The sequence below is a fragment of the Haemaphysalis longicornis genome, unplaced genomic scaffold (assembly GCF_048455015.1).
Source record: "Haemaphysalis longicornis isolate Haplotype H1 unplaced genomic scaffold, Haemaphysalis longicornis Haplotype H1 scaffold_1, whole genome shotgun sequence".
NCBI lineage: Eukaryota > Metazoa > Arthropoda > Arachnida > Ixodida > Ixodidae > Haemaphysalis > Haemaphysalis longicornis.
In genome coordinates this window covers 135,836,331-135,858,943 of record NW_027526203.1, presented here as the reverse complement: position 1 = coordinate 135,858,943, position 22,613 = coordinate 135,836,331, and the positions used below count along the sequence as shown (strand labels likewise).

At 47.6% G+C, this 22,613-nt stretch overlaps 1 protein-coding gene across 1 annotated transcript in view; it reads left to right on the top strand.

Annotated features, from left to right (window-relative positions):
* The first annotated feature begins 17,162 nt into the window (after window positions 1-17,162).
* LOC144180574 (glutamate--cysteine ligase regulatory subunit-like) overlaps window positions 17,163-22,613 on the top strand; it is a 32,995-nt gene continuing 27,544 nt past the window's right edge. Inside the window, exons 1-2 of the mRNA XM_077708907.1 lie at window positions 17,163-17,508; window positions 19,997-20,062. Coding sequence (XP_077565033.1) covers window positions 17,389-17,508; window positions 19,997-20,062 — 186 coding nt within the window. The 5' untranslated portion in view covers window positions 17,163-17,388. The remainder of the gene's footprint in view (window positions 17,509-19,996; window positions 20,063-22,613) is intronic.

The window sequence follows — 22,613 nt, the reverse complement described above, 5'->3', positions numbered from 1 at the left end:
CTGCTGCCAAGACGCCCCCCCCCCCTCCCCCCCCTCCCCCCCTCCTTTCTTGTCAAACTCATTTTTACAACGAAGCTGTTTATGACTAGGATCTATTTTAGTCGAGCGTTGCGCCACATTGCGGTGCCCGCTCAAATCCCTGGAATCTTCAAACTGCGTGCCGCACCTTTAGCGTAAGGGAAAAATTATAAAAATAATGAAAAACGTCTAGGGCCTACATATTTTGATATAACACGGCTTATATTGCCCCTGAAGAGATGATTGATTGTTTGTCGGGTTGAACGCGCCGACGCTACACAGGCGATGAGGCGCGCCGTAGTGGAGGGCTCCGGATTAATTTTGCCCACGTGGGGATCTTGAACGTGCGCATTATTCTCGTGCACACGGGCGTTCTTGCTTTTGGCCTCCCTGAAGAGATGACTTCTCAGCAATAAATTTGTGCTTAGAGCCAGCTCAGCACCAGAGCGACAGCAAGCCCTGGTGCAACGAGCTCTGGACGCAGCTCGGACTCACGGCCTCCTGGACTTGGGAGGCTGAGCACATCGTGGTGTGCACAATAAACGTTTATTCCTCCTCCTCCTAGAGGTGAAGACGACTTTATCGGCCTTTAATTGTAAGCTGGCTTTTCCACACTGTCAGTTGTACAGTGAAGCACGTCCGTCGACGGAGGGGGTATGATTATACCAAATGGCTATAACTCCTGTTTCTTTCCCAAAATCAATTATATGACAATTAGTCGCTGTGATAGAGAGGGAGAGGGCGAGAGAGAGATAGAGAGAGAGAGAGCGCGAGAGATAGAGATAGGGGGAGAGAGAGACAGAGAGAGAGAGAGAGGGAGAGAGAAACCTTTATTCTATAAATAGCCCTAGTCCTGGCCGTAGTGCCACAGTCTCTTTGTTGAGGCAAGAGGAGACAGGAAGCAGGGTTCGGTGTCATGGCTGGCCGCAACGGGATTCTCAGCTTTAATAACGTGATTATGTACACGATGATTATCAAGCATACCCCAGCGGGGGATTCAACATCCTCCCGCCGCCGCAGTTCGCATGTCTGCCGCTAGAAAGTTGATGCACCAACCACACGATGACACTGAACCTGCTGGCAGTTGACATTTCTCTCAGGTGCGCCACGTCACGATCAAAGGCTCGCGTTGCAAGCAACGAATGGGACTGATGTCAGTAGCAAGCACGCGTGGCTCTGTTGATAGTCGTCGTAGTACCCAGAGGTCGGTGAATTCTTCGTCAGATCGAAATGGCTCAAAATGGCCTCTAAGTTCATTTTCTACCGTCCGCGAGATCCCCAACACGCAAGTAATAAATCCGCAGTCCTAACTTCTGGGTTCAGTCCGTAATTTAGATCCTTGTATACGGGCGTAAAGGCGTGTCCCGTCTTCCGCTTCCAGCGGTGCTGAAGCCGGCGTCTCAATCTCAGAAGCGCCGAGCAAGGCCAGCGTGATGTTCGGCTGAACCACACCTTGTTTCCAGCTTCTATCGTGAACGAATAGTGAAGACGGCCTCGAACAGCGGTCGACAGGTTGGCTATCTTGCGGTGTGTCTTGCTGCCAGAGTTGTATGAAGCTCGCTGATTGGTCTTTCGTCTGCCAATATTTGCCCTGTTTTCTTTTCGGTGGTCTCCAATTTGGACGACGTTATTTCTGCGATGATAGCCAACGGAAAAAAGTGATGCTGCCTTTTCTCGATCAGGCATCGCTATTGCCTCAAGTTGATCAGCAGCGATGAGCTGTGGTTGCTCAGGCGTTCCAACTCTAACTTGATGCAACCACTCCAGCTGGCGCACTGGTGCAACCTCCTACACTTTGTCGATTGATGCCAGCCGGTTTTCGGAAAGCTGCGGGAAGGATTCGCCCTTCATGAAGTCTGGAACCCAGATGTACTCAAAGTACAGCGAAGGCTGCTCAATGCGTGTTTCTTCAGGAGCTTGCGCTACGTTCGGTTCGATAGGAGGCAGTTGCATTTCCCCAAGTTCCACAGTCGATGAAAAGTTCTCGCCGTCTTCTTCGACATGATTACGCTCGGTTTTGGCGGACGAGTACAAGAACTCTCGTTGGGTTTCCAGGAAGATGGCCATGTCCGAAAAGGATGAGGATTTCAATTTTAGAGGTTGATGGTCCCTGGGTCAAATTATCCAGTGGTTGAGGTATAAGCGCTCGCTCGGAAAAAGCAGAGCGTGTATCGATCCGCCTCCTCAACGTCCTGATCAATCTCGTCTTCGATTAAGTTGAAAATATCAGAATCCAATTCGATTAGGTCATTTTTAATTTCGTGCAGGTTTTTTAAGATAGCGTCCAGTTCCGGTACGTCTCGCAACGCTGAAATTAACAGTCGGTCGCTTGTAGCCAAAATTCTCTTAAAGTCGGTACGGATATGATTCCGCAACGAATGCAGAGCGTCCAGCTCACCTGCTTACTCCTCCGTAGCTGTATATAGCGTTCGTGCCAAGCATGAAGGTCTGGACGGGAAGTGGCTTGTCTGCGTCGATGCGAAAGTTGCGGTTGGTCTTCGCTGTCGGTGTTGGTCGAGTATGGGTAACTTGGTGACCCTCGAGGCAGAGGGTAGGTACGCCGGTGTTGGAGTCGGCGTCCTCGAGGGGTTCGGTCGTATCAGTTCGGTCATAGTCAGCCATGGAGCCAGCTGGCTCAGGGTGGGTCGGCGGCGAACGGTTCTGGGCCCCACACGCCTGCAGCCACTGGAATCCCTGCTGCTCTCCCCGCCGGTCCCTTGTCTTCTTCTTGGTTGTCGGCACCAAATGTTAGGGCAAGAGGAGACAGGCAGCAAGGTTCGGTGTCATGGTTGACCGGAACGGGGTTCTCAGCTTTAATAACGTGATTATGTACACGACGATGGTGATCGAGCATACCCCAGAGGGGGATTCAACACTCTTCATTAGTAAGAGACGGCTGGTCCGTAGAACTCCCAAAGGTCCCCACTAACACGAATTCAGTGGGCCGCCAGGAGTTCTTGCGTCTACTTGACATTCACGCCAGGTACCGGGTTCAACCAGTCCTCCCAGGAAGCGATGCAGGAACGCGGGTGTGGTGGTAGGTCTGGTGGATGGCACTCCCAGTAAAGGTGTCGTAGTGATGGGTAGGAAGGGCAGTTGGGTGTAGAGCAAGTGGGACGCGAGAGGATGCCTTGAATGCGATGGATAGGGGGTAGAGTGAGAAGAGAGGAGGTCTATTCTTTCCGGACCACAGATGCGGCTTCACGGGAGAGGGTGAGGTGGGGGACCGGGAAGCACTGACTCTACCATTACGCGAAATTTCATTCGCGCTTCAAAACCACACACTTCACAGTGAAGTTGTAAATATTGGGGAATTCCCGCCTCTGGTCAATACATGGGCTTCTACGGGAGGGAAACGGGCAGACCATGTTCGTCCGCTGGAATAAAACTAGTCCGTATAAGTTTCATTCAGGTAGTTAACCAAGAAGTATGCTCAGTCGCAAATTGCAAGCAAACGTGTGTTGTTTCGTGCACTCCTTGGACTGCGGCCCGGTAGAAGCACATGGTCGCCCACGCTGAGGCTCGGCACCGCACCTTTGTTAGTCATCCTTCTTCAGAGATCAAGAAGAACACTGCATTTATTTTAAAGCGAAAACTTCCTTAGTGGGACCGATGGTGTCCTGTCAAAAATCTAATGCATTTCCCCACCGACAGTTGGCGGACCGAAAAGCTCCCATAAAAAAAGTGGTCTCCTACATATTTTGATTAGGCGGCTTAAATTGCTCCTGAAAAATTGACTGTCCAGCAATGCATTTGTGTTCAGAGGTGAAGCCGACTTTCAAGTCATCGGTGTAAGCTGGATTCCCCACTAAGTCAGTTCTGCAGAGAAGCATGGCCATCTACAGAAGGAGTATCATGACAAAAAACGGCTCGAACTCTTGTGTTAACAGAAATATCCCGATACAAGTTACATGACAATTAAACGCTATGACGAATCTACATGCGTGAAACCGAGTTTCTATTCGATTAAAACGGTCAGCTGAAAATCGCAAAAAAGGAACGGTTCTGGATAATACAATACATGCATCGATCATTAAGCAGGAATACAATAGTATATATCTCATACATAACGTATCGGTATACATTCATATTGTTCGTAAATGCGTTTTAGTGCGCCAAACATTGTCGCTTTCGCACTTCTTTCAACTTTCTTTATTAGAAGATGGTAAATTTCTTATAATTAGCTTTTTGCGATTGATTCTTTTCGTTTTTTAGTAGGATGTCTTATCGTAAAACAAAATTGCGTTTGAGAGTTCATCCACGCGCGCGGGCTACGTATTTGGGTAAGTGAAGTCTGCAATGGGGACCGCGAATCAATGCGCCAGCCAGAAATAGGCTCTGACGCCGCCTACGGTCCGACCCGGTCACAGACCATGTGCATTTCAAGCAGATAATGCCGCTTAAAATGCACAAACGAAAAGAGACTTGCCAGTAAAAAAAAAAAGGTTTTTGTATTAACCAAAATTCCAAACTGCAGTTATTCATCCGGAAGCGATAGCGCGCACTAGCGAAGCCCCAATATTTTCTGATTGACGGCCTCATTTTGTATGTCTGATTTTAAACCTTCTGTTGACTGTCTGATTTTAAGCCTATATAAGCAACCAACCAGTGTCAGAAGCACGAATACGGCGGGCATTAAAGCGAAACAAGTAGGGCTACAGCTACTCTCAAATAGCAGGAGCACGAATAAGGTGTGAGTACTGAAGGGACCAATAAAGCGTCCGTTGTTTTTTTTTTTTTTTTTTTTCGTAGAATACGCCCGAAAACTGCAGATTTTTCTGCCGTACCACGCGCCCGAGCCTCCTCATTGGTTAAGTGTGCTGCGCAGAGGACCAGACAAGGAAACGTCGTCGAAATGCGGAAGTGGTGATCTTAGTACTGAATAACTAAAACAATGGGTGCGATAGCTTCAGGTAGACACCCCAGGTGACATATTGACAGAAGGACAAAGTTTCAGCGGTAAACTTGATGACAGTGGAGTGGGGGCATCTCGTGGCTTTTACATAGAAAATGCACATATATTATTTTTATAATCCTGAATTTATTCGGGGTTGTGTAGAAGTGTTTCGGCTGTGGTCTGGGGCTGGCGCACCACTTTTCCTCACACACCTGCGCGAAAATTGGGACCAAATGATTGCTGTGAATATGAGGACATCCTCCTCAAGTAATGTTGTAGACCGTCCGAGGTTTGTCAGGGTAGATCAGGTTAGTTAGCCCAATACGAAGATTGGGCTTTCTCTTGTGCTTTGAAGGGCATTCTTTAGTTATTTCGGTTCCTCTTTAAAACGTTCATCTCACGCCAGTAATTTAAGAATTTCTTTCTTTCTTTTCTTTAATTAACACTGAACACCCCTGCTAAGAAATGCGCGTAAGAGGAGACAGCTGTACCCACGGGTTGCTGTAATAAAGTTTTTGTTGAGTTTGTTTGCAACACGGGAGGGAGGAGATTTCAATCGAAGCCAAATAATCCCAGGGGTGCCTTCCACGGGGCGAAGCCCATAACATCAACCTCTGCTCGATAAATGAAGATTTATTCTCTTTGCTTCTCTTAAAGTAAAACCAACACGAGCTTTAAAATAATCTTAGACCCCGGAAATGCAGCTTCTCTTTCCGAAGTAGCCAGACGATTGTACGATTTTTTTAAGACGAAAGGAAGATGGAACGCGGCTGTAATGAAGCATAGAACCCTCTGGGGCTACAACAAATACGAGATGGTAAGGGGAGTCTGAAGAAGGGTCATGGTACCAGGATTGACTTACGGAAATGCAGTTTTGTGCACGAAACCAGACCCAAGCGGGCCTGGAGGTAAATCAGAAGGCAGTATGCAGACTGGCCCCACGGGCCCACAGCAAAGCTACGAACGAAGCTGTCGTCCTTCGAGGCAAGGGAAGCGCAAAGCAAGACATAGTTTGAGGAGAGACCACGTGACATCGAGGAAGAAAAATGGGCCGCCATAGTGTTTAAGTACCTGTATATGAGGAGCATGGACACGCGGTGGAGACGGAGGACAGGCAGCTGACCAATCGGTGCGGAAAGTCGGTAGGGGAAAGTGGGGTTTACGCAACAGTTAAAAAAGCAGTTAAAGACAGCAGAAACGACGAATTTGGCGCAGAGAATGGGAGTGAGAAAAAAAAAACCTGGAGATTTATACGACAGAAAAACTGGAAATCGGGAAGGAATGTTTCTATATATGGAAATACGCGAGGCAGTCCATTGCTCTTTGAAGCATGGGCGGGGTGTCTGAGAAGCCGGGCATACACGGGTATCTGCAGGCAGCAGGATGAAACGTGTTCTGCGGCAGAGTTTGGGAAACCATAGACGATATTGACAGAGACTGCACAGACAGAGACTGCCGACTCAGCGATCATCACGATGGTCCTTGATACCATCGACGTCCTTGACTGTGCACCATATTGTTGTAGCACGTACTTCAGAAACCGACTCCACTATGCAAGCATGATGTTGTTTATGGAAAAGATGTACTTTGATGTATTCTGTAGTTGATGCACTTCCTGCTTTGTCGGAAACGATGCTAGTCTCGTGTTGCTTAGCCCTTTTTTTGCTGTTTTCCTGCCCCTCCTGCCTGCGCCTATATAGTGGCCTGCTGTACAAATAAACGAATAAATAATATATAGACAGATGAATTCATTATTTCTACATTAATTAATTAAAACAAAACACAATGCAAAAGGCAAACGTATACCCTGGGTCCAAGGCGTTGCGCGCGCTTTTCGCCATGCGCGCATTCTTCTTTTTTATTATTCGGCCAGGAAATATGCTTATGGAAAGCGAAATAATGTGTGGCTGTTGGCAATGAAGATACGCTTCATCACGCGGTTGCCTTTCGGCTCCTTCATGAACTCCGCCAAGAAGCATGCGGCACCAATTCACACGAACGCTCTCAAGCATACGCGTCCCCCCCCCCCCCCCCAATGCGTGTTTACGTCGTAAATTTGAATTGCCAAAAGCACCGCAGTCACAAAAAATAATATACGTGCTGCTATTGTCGATAAAACAGTGAGGGGACTTAAGCATTTCTTTTTGGTTCAGACACACATTGACTGAGCTGGATTTTTCTAATCAATAACAAAATGCTTGAATGACAAAAGATGGCTGGGTATAGCCCGGGATTCATGAAATATCCATTTCTTTAAAAAATGTATTCGCACAAGCCTGCGATGTGGCGTCTTATGATGAATTTAAATGATCAGAGGTAACGCGATTGATGATTGCCTGATTTCATTTTTCCACATTTTGTACGTGTAAGGTAGGAGGACGGGTATCCAAAAAAACATCTCATCCTTAAATGTCAAACAAGAAAAAAAAATCAGCAAGGATTAAATTCCCCATTAAATTTAATTGACATCAGGAGAGGGCGATTTGACAAGAGACAATTTCTTTTTTGATGTTGCATTTTTTGCAGTGCATTTATTTACAAAAAAACTTGCAAAACAATATCCCAAGCCAGTTCAACAACTTGTACTCACCAGGAAAATCTGAAAGAGGAAAAATGAGATGTCTAGCAGGGCAACTTGTTGAAAAAAGGATTCAGACATTTACATGAGTAGAATGCAGGCACACCCCCCCACGTTTGTGACCTCTGCAGAAGCACGACCAATGGCTAAATTTATCTATATTTATCCACATGGAACACAGCTGCTGCTACTGACTCTCACCAAAACGCCAATCCACTTTGTTTTTAAGGGCATGTAGACGTCCTTTGGAGACACCTCAACATCACTTACACTGAAAGCGCGCTTGTTCTACCTACCAGAACGGCCACTCTAGTGGGACGCCAGTTTCTCAGTAACAGGAGCGTTGCACCAAAATTTATGGCAGATAAAACTGCAAAGAGCAAAGCACGGCACACATTCATTACATGTGATAAATAAGACCAGTTTTGTTGAATATAGATATGTGGGGTGCAGAGTGCACGCAAATGTATCACAACAGGAAGCTGCTTCTCTTGGTAAACAAGAACAGCCATAGGCACGTGGATTGTCTCCATGACCCTCAACACACATAAAAACCTGCTTGTTGAGCCTCTCACAACTCCTTTCCATTATACAATTCTCGTGTAACAGAATATCTGCATCAAATAAAAACAGGAGAAGAAAAACAAAGCACACAGACCTTGCAAATGTCAATATTGTGCTTGCATCGTGGAGTCGGTTTCTGAAGCACACGCTACCAGCGTAGCATGGACAGCCAAAGACGTCGATGGTATGGAGTGACCATTGTGGAGAAAGCTTGATTTTTTTCTTTAATGCATGGAAATTTTAGAAAAAACTCAGACCAGACAATTAACACACAATATAAACACTAACAGACAGCAAAGGGTAAGCACGTCAGTCTAACAAAGGTCGGCACCATTTCAAGACTCAGGCAAGCAGACGCACGCATCCAAAAGATGCAGCCACTCCGGTGGATCACTCTGCGCTGCATAAACGCTCCGTACCAACGCCGACAGTTCCCGAAAAATGCACTTGGTTGGCCTAGGGGGTTCCGCAGGCCGATCAGTCATGCGGCACTTCCACAAGCTAAACAATCCTAGGAGAACAAAAACGTAATATGGCACCCGATTAACGTCCTCAAATGGCAAGAAGCGAATTGTGTAGGGGGTGATGTCAATGTCCTTTTTTAGTGTCCGTTGCAAAACGCCCCAGAAAAACACCGCGTCACGGCCCAGCACAAAACAATGGTCAATAGCCTCTGGTTGATTGCATAAGCGGCACTTGTGTGACCAAGGGATCGACATTCCTTTTTCGCGCAGCCATGTTTTAATTCGAAGTATTTGCGAATGAAGCTTAAAGAAAAACGGTTTGGCATTTGGCGGCCCGCACATACTCTTGACACGGTCTAAAACATTATTCTTGTGGTCCCGCAAGTATGGCTGGCGATAAAAGAGTCACGGGGAACAGATTATGAATTAAAGTGTTCGTCATAGCCTTCCTTGAAAGACCAAACAGGTACTCCAGAGAAAACGGCGCAGTAAGGAAATGAAAAGTATCCACAACTTCTTTTAGAAAACCCCATGGCGGCTTCTTGTTGACCTCACCCGTAGAAACAAAGAGAAAAGGGAAATGGTAACTTATGCGCTCTTGAAGTACAGTAAGTAAAAGTGGATGCTCCGCCAACTTGTAGAAGAAAAACCGAGACACAAGTTGGTGCACAAACAAATGCATTAACCCAACACCACGAGACCCTAAAGGAAAAACAAATTATCCCTGCGCATTGGCTCCCATTCAGATCCCCACACGAAGGTAGCAAATACTCTGTGTAAAGCCTGGACGTTCGCACGCGCACAGTGCAGTACCTGAAGCACATAAACAAGCTTTGCTACCAAGAAGACATTGCAGACTTGCGCACGGGCAAATACAGAAAGTTCTCGCCCCATCCATGCCTGCGAGGCGCGCTTGACATGCGTGAGTGCTGAAGACCAGTGTGGTCCTGAGTTCGTTATTTGGTGCAAAGACACGCCAAGGTACTCAAGCGGCGTGTTGTCCCAATTAATAACTGCAAATTTGGAAGGTTTGGTTCCCCACTGGCCAAACCAAACCCCCTCAGTTTTCTCTATATTCATGGCCGCTCCATACACGTCACAAAACTCCTTAGTCAATATAAGGGCTTCGTGAACACTACGCTTGTCAGCACAAAAATAGGCGATGTCATCAGCATACGCAAAGTTCAAATGACGCTAACGAAAAACCACGTACCCTTTGGGTCTGTTGTATGCTAAGGCAAAGAGGCTCTATGTACAGTGCAAACAGTAGAGGCAATAGAGGACAGCCCTGTCTAGCAGACGACCTGATCTGAACTGGCTTCGAGATAGCGCGATTGACGACAAGTTGTGTAGTACAATTCTTGTAGCAAAGCTGAATGCCCCGATACAGCACATCACCCACATTAGCCGGTTACAAAAGTGCGAATAAAAAATCGTGAGACACCCGATCAAATGCTTTTGCAAGGTCAGTTTGGATAAGGGCCACCTGTTCAACCGAATCAGACACGCATTCCCATATAGAACGAGCGATATGTATATTCGTTTGAATACTTCTCTTCCGAATGCCGCACGTATGGTGAGAGCCAACTAAACTAGAAATTACCTGTTAAAGTTGGTTAGATAAAACTTTTGCAAATATTTTATAGCCAACATTGCCGAGGGAGATTGGCCGATAGCCCTCTACAGATCTCAGCTTGTGTTCATACGCAGTTTTGGGTATTAAAACTGTGTGCCCTAAGTAAAAGGTTGGTGGCAAAACAGCGTGATCGTATGCGGCTATGAATATGTCCAAGAGGACTGAAGCAAGGATATCAGAAAACATCTGATCAAATTCCCCGCTCAGTCCATCCGGTCCAGGGGTCTTGTTTGTCTTAAGCGAAGAGATGGCAATCTTAACCTCTTCCAGTGTAATAGGGCCGGAAACCCCAGCACACTCATCACCCGCAAGCCTTTGGAAGTGCACCAATGAGAGAATGAAAGCCAAGCTCTTGACCCACGACATTGGACCCACCAAATAACCTGCTGTAATGAGCATAGAATGCACCGGTAATATAACCTGACTCGGTATACCTAGTACCATTATAATTAATCTCAACTATCTCCTTTGCGAGAGCCGATTGGCGCTCATAACAAAGCGAACGGCGAGTGGGATATAACTGCCAAAAAACCTTCGTGTGCTGGAACGAATTAAAGCACCATTGTATTTTTCACTAACATATTGCTGCAATTGCCATTAAGTTACGCCAATTTCATCTATACTTAATCCAGGCATTACTGCCTCCAGTTCATGAAGGTCCACCAATGTATGGGAAAGTTCAAGAACATGAAAGCGTTAGCCGAGTTTCTCACCTCTTGCTTAAAAAGATCCCATTGTTGATATAATGAAAGCTCAGCTGTTGCAAAAGTGTTGTGTAAACACTCCGAAATACTTCTGCAAAAGATTTCATCGGCCAGTAACGAGACACTGAGCTTCCATAGATCCCACTGAGGCAGCACACCACGCGGCTTTCAGCTACCGAAGCAAACAAATACCATACAGTGGTCGGTGAAAAAAATAGGGCGCCCATTATAGTCAGAAATCCCAGATACTTCTGCAGAAATGTAAATTCGATCCAGGCGTGCATTCGACGTACACTGAAAGTGAGTGAAGTGCACGGAACTCCCTTTCCTCTCTCCAACATTAACAAGACCATGCTCGTGCACTAGATCAGCCAAGGTGGCTGCGCTGCGGTCATATTGCATGCTTGGCCTAGAACGATCCTGCACACTACAGACACAATTGAAGTCCCTCGTGAGGAGGACTTTTCTTTGCGTGCGTAGAAAATTCCTAAGCGACAGAAAAAACGACGTACACTCATGACAGTTCACGGGTGCGTAGAGGCAAATGATGCGCCACTCGACACACGCAATGACAAGGTCACAACAAATAAAACGCCCTGAAGTATGGGTGCTACACGAGAGAAAGAAAAACCCTATGCCCTTGCTGATGAAGACAAAGCATCCCCCGGACAAGCCTGCGGAGTGGCTAACACAAACACTATTCGCCCCGAGCGCGAACAGAGTCGGCCCCTGGCGGCGGCGGGACGAACCGCTCCTAGTGTGGATGGCGCTCTCGCGTCGTCTGCTTTTTCACGTTGCGTGCGGCGCAAGACGCGTGCTGCACACGACGAAACAACCAATATGTGTGCTCGTTTGGCAGTAAGCAATGACATAGTTACCTCTGCTTGTGCATTTCCTCTAGAAACGCAATAATCAGCGGCCGTTGCGGGATAATGCGCTGGTTTAATTCCGCGAAACATCTTCGCCGTGGTCACCGCGGCTTGAGTGTGAACATCAATTGCTTCCACACATTGCACTTTTCCTATTGCTGAGTGCAGTCGTCTGCCGTTTCGGGAACGTCGAAGGGTGCTTTTTGAAGGTGGCGGGGCGATTATTTAAAGGATAAAAGTTTAGTACGCGAAACGGGTAAGAAGCGACAAGACCTGTGCATACGCGTGCAAATTCCACACCCTTGTAAAACTGCGCTGTGTCCTTATAGAAGAAACAAACAAAAACATTTACACTGCACACGACCCCTGAGCTATCGCCCATACATTACCGGACACGTATTTTACACCAGCAAGCGCCTGTGTGATCGTGTCCTTCCCGTATATTTCTAAAATAAATACCATTAGTCGTGTTTATACTGAGGAGGAGGAATAAACATTTATTCAACTGTATCGAGTTGCTAATTTTACGTATTATTTAAAATACGTTTCTATGGATGCGCTAGAGTATTTAGGGGGGATTTTTGGTAAAATTAAGCAGTTGTGAGTTTGCGTCTGTCATGTGGCATTTCGTGTGTCATTTTCATATATATCATTTTCAAATCCGACATGAATCACCTTGTCCAGAAACGTGTCTCACTCAGCATAACCAAATGCCTAATATGGTCACGTCTTAACCTTTAAGGTGGACCTAAGTTTAAAGAAAGAGGAGAAAACGTGTAATATAATGCACGTTGTTGCCCACATGTGTGAGGGGTGTGTGCCTTGACTCGCTGATTTTTTCTTAATTTTTTCCCACAATGCTTGCTTTCAATACATTTTTGAAAAAGGCGAACCACAATTTCTGGACAATCTCGGACCAAAGGGGGGTTAATTAATTTTGAAAATACGTGTTAAAGTACTGCTTTTTCACCGCTACAGAACACAACTCCTAGTGTAGTTTCGATTGTCAGTATTGATAACCATAGTTTGGCTTTTCGCGTTACATGCGTTCTCTTCTCTCTGTTCTTGCAACGTTGGCAGGACCCCCCCACCCCCTCTTCCAGAAAAAAAACAAAAAAAAGAAATGCACAGAATTTCATTTTTTAACCAATCCTCAAGAATTAAATGCCAAGCCAAAGGCGATATTCAGTTTACAAAACAAAGTAGTTACCGGGAACCCGTTGCGCTGATTCGCAACGAGAAATAAAAAGGAAATGTTTTACTACATCTGCAAAAGCGCAACTTCGATCATTTATTGCCATCTTTAGGGTTCGTAAGTGACCTTATACGCAAGAATGCAAACACATCTCGCTGTTGCAGGCACCTGTTAGATTTTAAAAGGAACGATGGTCAACAGAGCAGCCGTAACAGAAAATTTGTGCTCACTGTGAGGTCCCAGAAGCTTGGTTTGCACACTGTAAACCTGCTTGTCACTTTGCTAAAACCTAGCTAAACATGAGATGTTGATTGTACTGCGTGCGTTGACAATTCAATTCGCAAGTTCACTTGCGACGAAAGCCGTAAATAAGTGATCTGAAACCGTTATTCATCAATTTGATTGATTGATTGTAGGTTTTAACGCGCCGACGCAACGCAGGCGATGAGGCGCGCCGTAGTGGAGGGCTCCGGATTAATTTTGACCACCTTGGGATCTTTAACGTGCGCCGAAATCTCGTACACACGGGCGTTTTTGCTTTTCGCCTCCATCAGAAAAGCGGCCGCCGCGGCCGGGAATCGAACCCGTTATTCATCAAACCTTCAGAGTCGCTAAAATTTAATTTAAAAGACCCGTTAGAGCGGTTACATTTATATCTCTGCGTTGATCAAAATTCAGTAATTTTATGTTGCCTTTTGAACCCACAAAAAATATCGTAAGCTCTTAGAAAGAATTTCGGGGCAGTTAAGTAGTGTTACCATTTCTTGGCATCCCACAAATGCAAGAATGCGTCACGCTACCAGTGAAAGCGATTGAGATTGCCGTTGTAAACTGAATTTCAGAGATCGAGGATTCCTGATTTGTTTCTAATTATGCTTTTATTGAAGGCTCAAAGCCATAGTCTGGAAAGATCGAGGTTGCTACGAGCCACAGCGTACAAGTTCATTGTCACAATTACGGCAATTCTGAGATTCCCGATGAGCCGTCGCTTTTTTTGGCGTAGTAATGAAAACTGACTGCCGCTTCCATGCTATACATTGAACGTTGAGGAACCGAACTACAGCATACCACTCTTGTTTGCACCTTTCGTGCGCACATACTGCGAGAAAAAAGCACGAAGCGCGCCCACAGTGTGCATTCTTACGGGCCGCTCAGCGGGCATCCACACTAGCAGCGCGACGGTGTCGCCACCTACATGTCGAGCTCGCGGCGATACTCTAAAAAAGGCTATAATGCAGCCGATATGTTCTCATCTCCGCAGATTTTGTCTCCTGAATGGTCGCAATGTTCACGTCCATCCGTTTAAGGAGGCGCAAAAGCTGGTACTGTCGTCTCCTGTTCCTCAGGCCTCTCACATTAGGTGTGGCAGCGTGCAGTGCTGTAACACTTGCCATTCTGTGGGAGCATTTTACGTGTACTTGTCACCTCCAGACAAACCACCCTTGCGGATGGCCTTGGATGACAGTATCTTTCCTGGATTCTTGAAACCAGCCAGCGGCACAAGACCACTAGCCAGAACAGCAGCGTCGGAGGAGTCCAGTTCGGTGGACGCCTGCTTTTTGCCTGCGATAGATGACTTCTCGCCTTCCACAGGAGCAGGCCTTTTCATCGGTCCGCTGCTACCAACCGGAACGTCGTCAGGCAGAGCCACAGCATCCGCCCAAGATGATGAAGCAACCTCCATGGGGAAAGTAACGGAAGCATCGCCCCCAACATCACAGGGAGACAAATCGCTCCTCTCATCATCGCTGAAGCATGGTCTTCCTCCAAGGCTTCAATGGGAGTTGTGGAATCCATGCCAATCGGCTCCCCCTGCTTATAACTTGACGATCCAGGTGACTGCTCATGATTAGGATCACCACACCGCACATGATCAGGTGGCACTGTATGGGGCTACACTTGCTCACTCTACCCCGCTGCAGGATTTGTTGGAACAGCCTCGGGAGGTCCCACCAACACTGGCTGGCCTCCATGACATCCATGACTAGAGCGGACACATCTTCGTCAGTTGGTAATTTCTGACCTTGTCGGAGCCTGTCCGCATATGTCATGACGCACCTTTCTGCGGTGTGGCCATACCGACGACACTCGCTGCACCGCGGTGTTGGACACTGTCGCCGTACGTGCCCAATCCTGCTGCAACGCAAAGAGGTGGTCTGCCAGGGACCAGTACAAAGCACTGGCTCCCATAAATGTCCATCATGTGCGGTATGTCACCGACCGAGACGCCATCCTTCAATATGAGGGACACCTCCCGAGCTCCGGTCTCCACGTGGTCCATTCCTGGACACCTCCACATCTCTCTAGCAACAGACTGGGTAGTGCCGAATGGTTCCAGTGCTTCGGTAATCCTCCGGTTGTCCATATGGTGTGGGACCCAAAGTAGCTTCATTTTGATGTTTCTAGTTTCCGGGTCAAACACCATGCACTTTAGTCCCTTGACGGTGATGTGCCCGAGCTGGGCTAGCCTTTGCTTGACACTGTTGAGACGCAGGTAAGCATCCAAACGTGACTCATTTGATATTGTCCGATGCGCAACACATCACGGAGGTTGACAACGCGAGCCAACGAATCCCTAAGCTCAGGAGCCCGGTAAGGATGGCCTTTCAAGTCCGCATGCAGGAAAACGGTATTCAAGACAACGTTACCCGTTGGGAGACGAGGAAGAATGATCTTGTAGTTATTCATATTAGATTCAGACGAAATAGTCCCTCGGTCAGTGACCAATGCGCTGTTTCCAGCTGAGACCATAAAAAGACACAGTCGTTCCGAACGGCGTCTTCTTAGGCGATTGATACATTACTCCACTGATTAACTTCATCATCATCATCATCATCATCATCCTACCTACACCCACTGTAGGTCAAAGGCCTCTCCCATAGATCTCCAATTATCCCGGTCGTATGCTAACTGCGACCAAGTTCTGCGCAAACTTCTTGATCTCATCTGCTTATCTAACTTTCTACAACCCCCTGCCGCGCTTGCTTTCTCTAGGGATCCACTCTGCTATCCTTTGTGAGCAACGGTTATCTTTCCTTCACACAACATGCCTGCCCACACCCATTTATTCTTCGTAACTTCCACTAATAAGTCCTTAACACGCATGTGTCCCCTGTCCCACTCCGCTCTCTTGTTGTCCCTTAACGTTACACTTCTCATCTTCCGTTCCATTGCTCGCTGAGCCGTCCTTATTTTACGATGAACTCTTTTAGTGAGCCTCCAAGTTTCTGCCCCGTAGGTGAGTACCGGTAAGATGCAGCTGCCATACACTTTGTTTTGAGGGAAAATGGTAGGCAGCCATTCATTATCTGAGATTGCCCGCCGAATGCACTCCACCCCATTCTTATCTTTCTAATTATCGGGGCCTCGTGGTTGGGATCCGGGGTCAATACTTGGCCTAAAAAGATATATTCGCTTACCACTTCCACTGTCCCGCCACCTATCTCAAACCGCTCTGCTTGCTCTGGCTCGCACGTCCAAATCGGCCGCCATTCAGGCCGATAGGCGAAATCATTTTTATTTATTTTCAGAATAAATAGGTAAGTACCGTCGTTGTTTCCGGTGTCAAACAAAATAGACCACAAAATGCGACCTACGTGTGAAGTTTGAGCGTGAACCGAGCAGCGGTTCGCTTAGGAAAAAAATTTTCAAGTTTTCCAGTTATCGTCGTAACACCCTGTATGATTTAAAATTCAAGGATGTATAGCATTTTGACTCTTCCGTGGGGAAGACCCCATAGCAAAAGAAAAAAAAAAAGGAGTCTTCGAACTCGAAATGTATTTTTTGGCACCGATCAATTATTGATTAATGCCGGTCAATTAATCGGATTAATTTCTTAATCGATGTTCAACCCTAAAAAGCTCATGCAAGCGCCGCTTAGCCTAGGCACAGCCAGCGCACATCGAAATGTGAAACGAATAGTCAGATCAGCTGTTCTTCGCTAGGATGAGGTAAATGCGCCGAATACCTCGCACTTTACGTTCGCATATATTTATCACGATCATATATATGAGGCTACGGCGCTTCTTGCTGCCGACGGCGCGTTTCGACGGGCGGCGTGCGACACCACCGAGCCCTCCAGTTTGAATTTGGCGCCGTGGCGTCCTGGAAACAGAAAACGCGCTCCTGTTGTTATAGCAACGGCCCCACGCGCAGAGAGAAAGGGGGGAGTTAGTTGAAGTGACGTCACTTCTGTTATTTTTGGGTTTGTTTGGACTGTCGCCCTGGTGAAGCTTCTTGTCAGCTGTCTCGAGTGGGGCGAATGAACGTCACGCTTTTTCATTCGCCTGTAATCGCCTGCCTTGCACGTGATCGCGCGAAGGAACGTAGCGGGCGCTTCCTTTACGGTTGTAGTCGCAGGGCGTGACGTACCATGCACGTAGGCTGGTATTGAGCACATCGGAAGCAGAGATTATTGCCAGCTGGCTCGACGCACGACGGGAGCCGCGCTGCTCGACGTAACCATGAACAACGAGTGCTCGGCTGCTCTGCCGGCGTCCGTGCAGAAGGTTGTGCTGAACACCGGCAACATCCTCGGATGCAAGGACCTCACCAAGAAAGTGTTTCAATCCCTCGGGGAAGAGGCGAGTGCCCGTTCTCTTTTATCAACTGCGGCAGCACCGCTGAGGGGCGGCAGCAACGGATGATCGCGCTCTTTCCTGCTCTGGGGTGTTGTGAAACGGCGGTCGACCGTGGCTGGGATCCCTCCATTCGAGTTTCGTAAGAATTGTCGGTGCATAACACGCATGCTTTGGCTGCCCCAAGTGGGAAGAACGCAGCAAGAGCCGCCCAGTGTGTTCATTCATTCCGTCGCGAGTACGGGTGACGCGCACGTGATCTCGCGCGATGTATGGAGCCGTCTTAAGCGAGTGAAATGATCCGTGCAGTGTTTCATAAGCTGGACCTGGGGTGTGTCATGCCTCCTAATGCAGTGGAAACCGCCACAGTTTCAGCACTAAAGCATTCCACGTTTGCTTATGCGTGCGTGTTACGAGCTAAGCTTGCATTGGCCTGCGGAGGGCAATCACAGGCCTTCTGGCCTTTCAGCCTCTTTCATCACCGGCAGAAATCCCTGCACAGTGCAAAACGTTTCTTACGGGGCCACACTAGGAAGGGGGGGGGGGGAGTCTAAACACAGTGTCGGGTAAGAGCAGCTGGGAAAGCACCTGCACAGATGCAAGGCTTCCGGAGTCCCGCTCGGTATTTGCACTGAGTGCTGTACAGTGACTCTAGCGGGTGGCCTCACAGGTAGTGGCTGCAAATGAAGGCACAGCCAGAGCTGTGCCATACGGGCCGGTACACCGTTCCAGGGAGCTCATCACCGTGGCTCCAACAGTGCCCCTGGGAGGCGTTCATTGGCCACGGGCTGTGCTCGCTTCTAAAGTTCTTGGCTCGCTCGCACTTGAAAAGCACATCTTGAGCAGTGTAGCCAAATTTGACATTTTTGGCATGTGTGGGAAGCTGATTTCAACCGTCAGCAGTGAAGGAAGCACAAACGAAACAGGCAAATTTGCTGCTTCCTGTCGACCTCTGTGAAATTGCTGGGTACACTGGGCAGCTGTAATAATAAAGGGGCATCTACCAAAAGCGTGACCCCTGGGTGAACAAAAATATTTCAAAGGCATTCATGCCCGCTTGTTGGGTGTGCCCGTCTTCTACTGCTCCCTCAAAAAGCCTCCCTGCATTGCGCCCAGTCACGCAGGCCAACCTCTCATTGCTGCTTGTGAAAGGCTGCAACACACGTGCCACCAGGCATAGTTTTTAGTGGTACCAAAGCTTTTTGCTTTTTCCTCGTGCAGTGGTGCCTTTGGACGGGTGAGCACAGGGAGACTTGGCATCTCACTTTGTGTTGTGTATGTAATGCAAACTGGTTTGTTCAGTATTCACTGTTTGTGTTGCCACATTTGAGGCATTTACGGTGGTATGGAACAGTTAGCACACCCCTGGAGAGTAACTGTTTGTTTCGAGCGGGCTTGGTGCTTCACTATTCTGAGTGGTGCTTTTGGTTCCTACCGCTTCATGCAGGGGCGAGAAAGGGGGTATGAAAAAGCACCAACTTTCAGCTGAAATAGCACCCTTCAGAGTACGGTATCCATACCTCTGTCATCAGCAGTGAGGGAAGAGTTACAGATGGGCCATTGTAGCAATCAACTTAGCAGCAGCTATGCGGCACACACTGAGATCATGAGTGGGCTCTTGGACAAATATATCCGTCCTTGATGGGGCAATAGAAAGTATGTTTACACAAATCCAAACGAGATATTTTCTGGGGCCTCAGCAATGTGCTGTCACTGACAATTTGCAAACAGGTGAACCGAAGTGCTCACAAACGAGGGAAGAGCAGCCCCACCACAAGTGTAGCGAAGAATGGTACTGTGGATTTTGAAGTTGTCACTAGCGCCTGTCTCGTCTGCCACCGTCCTCGTCTTTCTTGCGCTAGGCCCCCCATACTGTGGGGCCTAGCGCAAAACGATACTGTGGCCATTGGGCCGTTACATGGCTGTTCCAGTGTCAGCTTCTCTGGTTCATCTTCACAACGCAGAGGGGACACCCCCTTCCTTAGTCCTGCCTGTTTTGTGCTGTGAAAGTGGACACTTACAAACTTGCCCGTTTTTTGGTGTGACTACCTTCTCTTGTTGTTGGCAGTGCCTGCTTCTCCACTGCGAATCACTGAACTTGGTCCAAAGTTCTTCCACATACACGCGTCGCGAAAACCTGCTGCTTCAGAATCTGGGCGGCACGAGTATCCCTGCTTTGTTGTTGAAGCTGAGGGGCAGGTGTAATGGCAAAAACTGGACCTTGCCAACTGTTTACCTAACAGCACAACTTACTCATGGCAGCAGCCGCAAGCACGGCTGATTACTACTTCAGCTTTCTGCCAACGGGCTCGTCGACTTGCTCCCTGCGTGTCCATTTGCCCCACCATAGGGGGCAAACTGCGGACTGGCTTTTGATGCATGGTGGGGCCTATGGAGCGTTCCGCAACTGCTGCATGTTGGGCTACTCTGTCCCTTGAGTGGGCTCTGTTTGAAGCTCCTTCGCGGCGTGACTGTGCTTGGCCTGGTGTTGCAGCTCATACAAAGCCTGGCCCTGTCGCTCGTCAAGTGGAAGACCTCGAGCAATGACAACCATTTTCACGTGAGTGGAATCCCGCTTGAGCAGTTTTTGGCAGCGCTGATCGGGAATGTGTGTCCCAGTGTAAGGCCAAGAAGCTGCAGCTACAGAAGCTGTAGTGGGCTCCAGTGGCACACTTGTGCCACGTGCCTCTTCGTTGTCCGCTCCCTCCCCGATACTGTTGGTCTTTGAGCGTGTGGCCATCTTTGAACCCTGCCCGTCTCACCCCTGAAGGGAGTGCCGTGCTTGGGGCCCATTTTGCTGTTGCTTACGCAGCGGTCACGCATCTCTTTTTGGGGTCACTCCTAACTGCACTAGCGTTTTGCTCTGTTCGAGGGATTGCGTTAAAAATAACCGTGGACCACTAAACACGACTTGTGGTTACTGAGGTTGGGTGTATTACGCCAGCACTTCATGTTTTGTGGTCACATGCCTTGGTCGCAGTTCTTCTGTACGCGCAGTCTGGTAGTGGCACTACTTTAATTTGCACCGACCTCACGAGGTGTACTTGGCACTCTGTTTGGCTGTGATGTCCTGGTGCCATTGAAAATACGCCAATGCCGATTGGGCCCCATTGAAACGTGCGGCTGGTTTCAATGATAGCGCTGCTATCTGACTGCATGGCTGCACACATGCGAGACAAAACTTTGGGCAAGCGGCAGCCCCAGCCTGTCCCCTGGTATGCGTGTGCGTCACAAAGGTAAAATAATAGAAAATGAAGAAATTAAAGAAAAATTGGCGTGCTTCTGCTTTTTGTGCATTTTGTTTGCCTAAAAAATTAAAATATTATTAGGGGGCCCAGCCGGTATGTTCCGGATCATCACTTGGAGCGTCAAAGGAAGCACTGAATGTAGCAGCTTCTGTGCAGAGTTTATTAATGTAGAAGATTTAACGCATTAAATATTCGAGGTTTTTGAATATTGAAGCGAATAACGCAGTATGTTACCTTTTGATCATGTAGTGCCATTTGAAAATTTCGAATATTTTTGAAGTTTTAAAACACAAAGGGACAGTTGTTTCAATGAACTCGGATACATGAAACTATATATGGCGCTAGAAATGTTCGCAAGATGCTATATTTTGTTACAAGTTTGAAGTAATGGGGCAGTATCACCCTCGGAGGCTGTCTCCGCTGTGGCAGGCTTCGCCGCAGGGCACCTGTGATGTGTGGCCGAGCGGCGGGAGGGAGGGGCTGGCCTCCTTAGCACTGAGCATCTGATGGCGTGGTCGCTGCGGTCAGCCCTCTTTTACCTAGCTGCGCACTGATAAGTCTCTGCTTCCTGATAAGTCATGTCCAACAAAGGTGATGGCATTTTGCTTATACGCACAGTGTCCCATTTTTTTTTTCTACGTATCACATAGGAGAAATGATGGACTTGTCTAGCTTGGCGTTGCTAGAATCCATGACAGGGCTTTTCTGACAGGAAGGGATTGACGCTGTGGCACTCGCAAAGCTAATTGTGACCATGCAAGTCTGCTATCACGCACTTGCCCAAATTTTTGTCTCAACTCCTTCTAGACGTCTGTATATTGGGCATGAAATGCAAACGAGTTAATGTCGGCTTGTCAGAATATAGTACATATACCATTATTGCACTCATACTGAAACACTCGTTGTTGAGGTCCCCACTTTGAGGGAAGGCTGCCCTCGTATAAAATAAGTGTCATCAGGGCAGCCAAAAGGAGCAGGGTAGCTTCTGTAGGTTGTGTTGCACCGGGGAAAAATTTTGCAAACCCTTTGAAGGGAACCTTTCTTTTTCTGCAGGGGTGCTACGGAAGCATGCTTGAGAAAGTGCAAGTTTTAGCTTGCTTATTGGAAAGCGCTAAATGTTTGCTTCAATTCGTCAACTATTTAAACAATCCGTATTCATTTCGGGTTCAATTTGAATCCAAAAATCACAATTTGCACATCCCGACTTTAAAGGAAGTGTATGATTTACTTGACCAGAGCTTACGTTAGAAGCAGCATGAGTGTTACTCTGACGGGGCAGTCTTTTGATGGGTTGTGTGTGGCCTTCGTGGTCCGTTTAGGTGGTGTATTTTCATCGACGTCCGTAACTAGTCTTGCTGCTTGCAACTTTTTAACCCGAGGATGGAATAGCAATTAAATGGATTCGCATAGCCAAGTTCACTGGCATGTGCGGGGGGGGACAAAACTAACTCTGCCTGTCAACAAGTGATGACTTGCTGGTAATTGCTTTTGGGCGGATAAGCGAGGCAGCAAGCACATGTGGCTTCGATGGACGTCCTCACCACGAAGATGAGACATTCTGCAGTTTCCGTGGGGGAAACAGTGAGCCAGTCAGTCAGCTATGTGGAGTACAACGTCATATTGAAGTCTTTGAGTGAGTGAGAAGACGTGTACTTAAGCCGAAGGAAAAAAAAACAACAACAAAGGTCTTTGTATTTTTAATTTGTGTAAATTCCTTGCTGGGGCTTTTTATTTTTTCTGCAAAAGAAAACAGCATGTCTGACGGGAAAAAGAGTAGACACCCAAGTTTTTTTTCTTTGTTGCTTTTTTTTTTTCCGTTGATGTGTGTGTGTGCGCGTGCCCCCACGGAATAAAATCCTGCGT